At 44.2% G+C, this 7884-nt stretch overlaps 1 protein-coding gene across 1 annotated transcript; it reads right to left on the bottom strand.

Annotated features, from left to right (window-relative positions):
* Positions 1-5400: 5400 nt before the first annotated feature.
* On the bottom strand, positions 5401-7684 carry LOC144139934 (putative G-protein coupled receptor Mth-like 4). The gene is made up of 2 exons (XM_077672158.1): positions 6758-7684; positions 5401-5664 (listed from the first exon to the last, which is right to left on the bottom strand). The coding sequence occupies exons 1-2, from the start codon at positions 7682-7684 to the stop codon at positions 5401-5403; spliced, it is 1191 nt and encodes a 396-aa protein (XP_077528284.1).
* Positions 7685-7884: the final 200 nt, after the last annotated feature.

Raw genomic sequence — 7884 nt, 5'->3', positions numbered from 1 at the left:
TGATTTTACTGTCGCAAACATTTTGAACACATTTCTTATATTGGTTTGCATAAAACTGTGAGAAAGAGCGGAAAATATTTTGGAAATGGGGAGTGTGCATACAGTCAGGCTACGGCTATGTTACAACATCTACAAACAAACAAGAAAAATAAAAAGAGGGGGGGGCTATGTTACATAGCCCCCCCTCTTTTTATTTTTTTTATTTTTCTGGTTTGTTTGTTGATGGTGTCACATAGCCGTAGCCTGACTGTATGCACACCCCCCATTTCCGAAACATCTTCCGCTCTTTCTCACAGTTTTATGCAAACCTGTATAAGAAATGTGTTCAAAATGTTTGCGACAGTAAAATTATGTAACTTTACTCTGATGAACGCAAGTCCCGTTGCCGCTAGGTAAGTAAACATTGTTTGTTATTGTTCTTGCTGTGTATCCAACTCTTTACTTATACTATTTCTGCGCGCTTTGTGAGTTTATCTTTCTCTAGATTTTTATATATATATATATATATATATATATATATATATATATATATTTATAGGGAGCAGTAAAACTTTGAAGGTGGTAGAGAACACAAGAAAAGAAAAATTCGAACAAGGTAGCAACCACGATTGTTGCCAGCGTTTCATGAAAGAGACTTGCCTTCGTCAGGGCAACCTCTCGCCTGACTGGCACGATTTATATAGGGGTAGGTCCCCAGGTGAGAAGAGAGAATGCAAGAAGGCAGTGGAATTGAGAAAGGGGATTGGTTTGGGGGTAGGTCGGGGATATATTGAGGGGAAAGGAGGTTGTATAGTTTGAGACGGGAAGTAGGTTAGACGGAAGTAAGCCGGGGGTTGATATTCCGGGAACTTCTTGGAGAGAAAAGATGAGAGGGTGTTTGTTGACCCGCCGCGCGGCATACCGAAAAGTTCTCAGAATCGCCAGAAGCAGAACAGGCGGTGAGAGGGGTCCTTATCAGAAACTGCAAGCCTTAGGTCAAACGAAAAGGTAGAGAAGGGGGAATAACTAGGTCACGGAAAAAAGCAGAAAAAAAACAGGGAGGAAACCACACAAACACACACACAAAAGAAAAAGCAATAGCACCACAACTGAAATGGCACGTGTTGCCAACAGCAACGTGCCTGGAACAGGCCTGTCCTGAAATTCAAAAACGAAAAGATAAGGTTACAGTGACCTGCTAGGCACAAGACATAGTGGAGCAAAAAAAGAAATAAAATGGAATTCCACAGAAAAGGTTGGAGGGATGCGGGTGCTTACTGCGGGTGCAAACAAAAGGAATTAGGGGACCAAGTAAGGAGCGGAGGGAGGGGTCAAAGTCTTTGGATAAGATATAGGCAAGACAATGCCTAATGCTGTGTTCCCTGTGATTATCGCAAGGATTCCAAGTTGACCCTAGGCGCATCAATTCCAGCAGGTTCCATGGTTCTGAATTTGTGAATGAAATAGGATTCTCGGTATTTTCTTTCCCTAGGAGACCCAAAGTTTGACTGAAGTAATACAGCTAAGGTCATCAAAATTGTGGCCTGGTTCGTTGAAATGCTGCGCTACAGATATGGAGGATTTGCTAAGAGTATCCTGCCCGGTGACCGTGATTACGTAGGCTCATAGGTTGACTCGTTTCGCCTATATACTGTTTATGGCACATTGAGCATTCCAACATTATACACAATGTTGGACGAAGTGCACATAAAACTTGAATTAATCTTGTTGACATAATTACTCGCTATGCTTTTTACAATGCAGTCTGTCTGCAGGTGCCTGAAAGTCTTGCAACTGGGATGGGAGTAGCTGCCTATGACTGGTTGCTTTGATAGCCCTGTTTCAGCATGTACTAAAATATCTTTTAGATTCCTGTTTCTCCGGTAGGTAACCCTTGGCGCTTACGGGAACGTCTTTTTAAGTCGGTCGTTACCGGTTAGAATGGGGAATATTTCCGCTGTGTATTGTTTACGTTTGGGAGGGCGTTAGAAAATTTAGTTGTTAGGGCAAGCGGCCTGGCGCTTTCGTTTTGTCGCTGTTTTTTTAGCACGTCATCCCTTTTGAGATTAGATGCACGTTGGTACGCCTGATCGAGCGAGCTTTTGCCGTGGTTCCTGTTCATAAGGGTGGACTTGAGTTCGTCTAGATGCTTTACGTAGTCGCTGTCATCACTGCATACTTTCCTACGTCTGGGGGCTTTTCCTACAAAGATCCCTTGTTTGCAGTGTCTCGGGTGATGGCTTTTATAATCTAGATATTGCTGCGTGTCTGTTTGTTTTCTAAAAAGTGCGGTTTCTGGGTTTACCGTTGTCTTGAATGACGGTGGTATCGAGAAAGTTCATTTCTTTTTCAGAATACTGGCAGGAGAACGTAATAGTCTTATGCGAAGAATTGAGGTAAGCTATAAACGTTTCTAGAGTCGCGTGACCGTGTTCCCAAATCAAGAATATGTCGTCTATGTAGCGGAGGTAAACCTGCAGTTTATACGGAAAATAGCCTAATAGGGTGGCTTCAAGTTGCCCCATGAAAATATTGGCATAGGTAGTATCCATGCTGGTTCGAAAAACTTGCAAACAGTTAGACGAGTCAAATTCAAAATAATGGAGATTTAGAACTAGATTTAATAAAGATATGTACACTTCTTGCGCATGTTGGTGCGGGTTCTCTGATAAAGCTTTTGAAATAGCTTCGATTCCTTCGACGAAAGGGATGTATGTATGCAATACGGCTACGTCAAGAGTAACAAGGAGGGTTCCACTGGGTAGGCGCCCACCCTTATTTATCTCTTATATTATGCGGATGAAGTGGAAGGGTGTCCTGAACAAATGAAGGAAGAAGAGCTGGAATGTCGGATAGGTAATGTTTCAGAAACAAAGATAATGCTTCGGTTGGGGTATTGTTGTTCGAAACTATGGGTCTGCCAGGAATGTCGGCAGTGAACAATAATTCTACGGGGACTGTCGACTTTTGAGAGGAGGTAAAAACGTCCTGCATGCTTATTATTTGTTTTCATAAAATTTAAGTCAGTGGTCGTTCTTAATTCTCTTGATCGCAGATCTGTGAGGCTCTGAATGATTTCTAGGCTGCACTCCTCGCTCGGATCATTATCTAAGGGCTTGTAGTGTCAAGGGTTATTGAGCTGCCTATAAGCTTCGTCTTTGTATTTTCCCATAGGTAAAAAAACTACGCAACCACCTTTGTCGGCTGGCTTTATGACTATGCCGGTTCTGGCTGATAGCCTATTCTGGGTAACTTCTTCCGACGGAGATAGGTTCTTGCGCTTGTTTGATCGCTTAGTTGTTGCAAATATTTCTATTGATATTGATTTTAAGTACAGATCTAATTGTGGAGATTGATCTATCTTTGTAGTCCAAGTGCTAGGAGGGTGGAGGTGCGTTCGTTAATGTCAGGTTGGTCCTGTTTTTCCGAAAAAAACTCACTTCGTCTCGTTCTCCGAGAAAATTCAGTGAGATCTTTATGTAACTCGTATTCATTCACACGGTTATTTGTGGGACAGAAAGTTAGACCTCCTTCTAGGATGCCTTTTTCGTCGGCCGTTAGTGCTTTGGAAATGTCAATAACGTTGCTGGACAGGTACTGAGGGAGCTTGTTTTTTCTATAGTATTATTGGCTGGGGAGGAGGTTTTAATAAAGCAATTTCTGTATCGAGGGGGTACATTAAATGACCTAATACTCCATAGTCTGGGATATTGAGAGGCTGATTTTCTACAGTACAAGCTGTATTTCGCGAGGGAAGCTAGTCGCGTTGAAATTTAACCGCTTGCTTGTTGCTAAGATCATTTTCCTTGTGATTTATAAAAATATTGAGAACTAGTTTCTCCTGCTCAGTTAGCGGGAGAGTTGGTCTGTTTGCTGAAACGTTGGCAACAATCATGGTGTCTACCTTGTTCGAAGTTATCTTATATGTATATATATATGTATATGGCGAATCAGAAAATTGGAAATGAGGGGCTCGGTGAAATGAGACAGATAATAATAAGGGAACAGAAACACACACACACACACACACACACACACACACACACACACACACACACACACACACACACATATATATATATATATATATATATATATATATATATATATATATATAATATATTTATATATATATATATATATATATATATATATATATATATATATATATATATATATATATATATATATATAATTGTGTGTGTGTGTGTGTGTGTTGCGAATCACAATGGGAAATCAGGGGCTTTTATGACGAAATACAGAAAGATAGGTCGGCAGTTTACAACGCCAAAGAATGCATAGGGGTGGTGTTAGCCTCTTTTTTACTATGGTTAGTGCAATTAACATTTTTTAAACTATACATAAGAAAGAAAGAAAGAAAAAAGAAAGAAAGACAGGATAAAAGAAAGGAAGAAAGAAAAAAACGATAACACGCGCCCAGAGTGGGGACCGAACCCACGTCTTTCGATTTTATCTCGAATGCTTTACCAATTCAGCTATCTGGGAGACTGTGTTCTCATTCACTTTCTGGTGAATTTGTATTTACTAGAACTATGTCTGACGCTTGAGGGTGGTAGCCAGCGCCACTCTAACTACACGGGGAGAAGAGGACCTTCTTTACAACACGGGGCGTGACATGAACGTCTACAGCGTGTCATGAGTGGGTAACTGGCGGGAAACCCTATTATGCTGCCTTGGCATCAAGGCTGCCAGAACCGAGACCCTGGCTAGGCTTTCGCAGAATAATATAGTTAGGAAATGAACTCGTTGACGGAATACAGAAAGGTAGGTCGGCAGTCTACAAAGCGAAAGGAGGCATAGGGCTCTTTTCTTACTATTGTTAGTGAAGTTAACATTTTTTAAACTTGTGATATATTTGCTATATACTTGTGGCAAGTATATCGGCCAGACGGGACGATGCCTAAACGTCCGCTTAAGAGAACATGCCGCTTCACTGAAGGGCGTGCCATCCTCGCAATTGCCCGCACTGCAAAGAGTTCGGCTGCGCTCTGCAGTTTAATCGGACAATCGTGATGATGGGAAGCAAAAGCCAACGAACGTGGGAAATAGCCCAAGCTTATAAGATTAAAAAGAGTGGTGACAGGTGCGTGAGCCGTCCGTAAATTTCACTCATGGATAATGAGGTAGTCTTCCTTGACAAGTCGGGTGTTTAGGTGGTTGCGTGAGTTAATATTTTTCAGCCGTTTGTGGCTTTTTTCTCACTTTTCTGCCTATATAACACGTGTTTTTTCCTCAACAAATTTCAGTTGCTAGACAGCGCTTGTGTCGTCCTTACTCTTCTTGTCCGGTTTTCGTCTGTGCTGACCATCATTAATGGAGACCAGCTCGTACAATTCGCTACCTTATTGCTTCCTGTGTACACAACCGACACAGGCAGCTTTTGCTTTCAATTTGACCACACTACCTCCCGGATGAGGCCATAAATGCGATAAGTGAACTTGCCATGCGGTAGACACTCCTCTTGAAGGTGAAAGCAAGAAAAATGAATGCACCCTGCAGTCCACACAGCACGATGAAGGGGTACCAGAAAGCGTTCAGTCCAGTTAACGACGCGGCGAAGCCGAAAGCCCATGTGAGGCCGAGAACCCCGGCCAGCTTTGCGTATAGGGTCAGACGCCGTTGCTCGTTGCTTGGGCCGGCGCACGTTGAACGGGCGAGCTTGGCCTGTAAGGCAGTTAGTTTTGTGAACTATTAGTCGTTGCAATACAGTATTTATTTATATACAGCACATAGCCAGGTCTGGAGAAGACCTAGCAGGAGAGCAGAAAATGTTCTTTTCGAAACACATGTGACATGTGAGCGTGATAATTTATTGTCCGGCAATGCAAACTGAAACTAAACGATCGTTGCCTTAAGCGTATATTGGAAAAAAATGGCGGAGTGCCCTAATTTCCAAGTTCAATATTTCATCGGAAAAGCCTGGTAGCAATAACTCCAAAGAACTTGGAACTTTCAAAGAATGTGAAGAGAAAGTTTAGTTCCACCTTCTGTTGATATACTATAGAACTTTTGGTTCCACCGCTTTCGTCAGGACACTCACGACCACCCGATTGAAAAGGGTTCCTTGTGATCGAGCGGGCGTGGGCCATTTCAGCAGCTTCATTCCTAGTTGCTTCCGCGCACGGCGGCTATGATGAGCGGCATTTCGAGCTGCGAAAGTTTCTTTCCCCGTGGTGTACTTTCCCGGCCTTCCCCGCCCGCCATTAGTGTCTGGTGTGTCGTCACCGAAAGCAACGCGGAATCAAGTTGTCAGCACCAGCGGCGACCTATATCAGGCGCGTATACTGAGCTGTGAGATCCGTGGCCCTTTCTCACTACCTTTCTCCAGTACCGCAGTTTTGCTTTAACATTGCCCGCTAGTCGCCCTTTTGCAGAGCGTTCCTACAGTGCAGCTCCTTTCCTTTCCCAGTACACGCTCCGTTTTTTAAAGACGGTGTATTTTTTGGTCTATTGCTCCCGGTAATATCCGTCTGTCTCTAAGTATGCCGGTGTCGCTGTCTGTCTCTTGATTCAGCCTTGCGGGCCAAAAGATAAAATAATATTTCAACAAGAGGTTTACATGGGCAGAAAATTTCAAGTTACTAAATATGCAAACACACTGCATATTTGTGAACATTGTTCGGCAAAAGAAAACATTCACATTTGAGGCAACATATACAAACCAATAGATAGCCATACATTCAGCTTAAAAAGGTGTTCTTTCATGTTTAAAATCTTTAAAAGCATGCCTTTGGTCACTACAGAACTCAATAGTTACCTGTTTTGAGGTGTGGTGGATGCTCCGAGCCGTCAGGAGGAAGAAAACAGTGTTGGATAGCAGTAGGAGAAGCAAGGGGGCTCCGAAAAAGGCGATAAGGCTGAGGGGCCGATTGATCCAGCAGTGCGGTGAGCCGTAGGATGGACTCCACGGAGATTCAGGCAGTACATACTCCAACGTCGATGCCGCTGCCACAAGTAGAGTGGGTGCCAACCAAGCGTATGCGGAATACGCCGGGAAAGCTCTCACTGCTCGCGAGCTGCCACTTATTCCTTTGCAAAATGTGAGGTGTACGTCTATCGCAATCACATTCATCCAAAAGAAAGCCGCCAAATGAGCACCATGGGACACAACCGAACACACGCGGCAGACAACAGAGCCAGGTGTCAAAAGAAGCCCGCCTGCGACGAATGAACCTTGGGCCACGAGAACTGAAAATGCGAGTGAAAGCACGAGTCTGGCGGGACCAGTTCTGAGTTTCGGCAGCAACGCGTACGCGATTACGTGCAGGATAAGGCACACCACGGATATAAGCAGCAGTATCGTTGATAACACGTCCTCGAATTCCACAGGCCTTAACGCTGTGGCGTCGTCCGTCGTTGACACGCAGGCCATCACTGCGTTGGGACCGTCCCGATGCCAGAAGTCTGGTTCCAGTTCTTCAGAAGATGAGTTGATGACAAGGAAGGAGTCCTCTCGCACATGTACGTTGTCATTGGTTACACGGGTCCAGTGGCAGTCGTCACGCTTCAGGCACACGTCTGCAGGGCAACCACATTTAACGCAGCGGTTAGACACCGGATCGCGAAGCTCATCCCTGCGGCAGACATTCTTCATTGGCGCGCCCGATAGAGCTGCCCGATGCCAGTTGCTGAATTCCATGGTGATGGCGTACGGTGCACCCATAGATGACGGAGGTGAGTCCATGCGGATAGCGTAGTCTGGTCCCGTGTATGAAGGAGGTAAGTCCGTGTTTATGGCGTACGGTGGAACCGTGAATGAAGGAGTTGTTGTGTCTGGACCTAGCTTTGGTATCGAGTGGCACCTCAAATATTTCGGAGAGACTCCATTGCATATTGCACAGTGCCGGTTTTGGTAAATGAACCCTGTGCGGATATTTTCTACCA

This window comes from Haemaphysalis longicornis, unplaced genomic scaffold (assembly GCF_048455015.1).
Source record: "Haemaphysalis longicornis isolate Haplotype H1 unplaced genomic scaffold, Haemaphysalis longicornis Haplotype H1 scaffold_5, whole genome shotgun sequence".
NCBI classification, from domain to species: Eukaryota; Metazoa; Arthropoda; class Arachnida; order Ixodida; family Ixodidae; genus Haemaphysalis; species Haemaphysalis longicornis.
The sequence above is the reverse complement of the archived record's forward strand: the minus strand, read 5'-3'. Positions and strand labels throughout refer to the sequence as shown.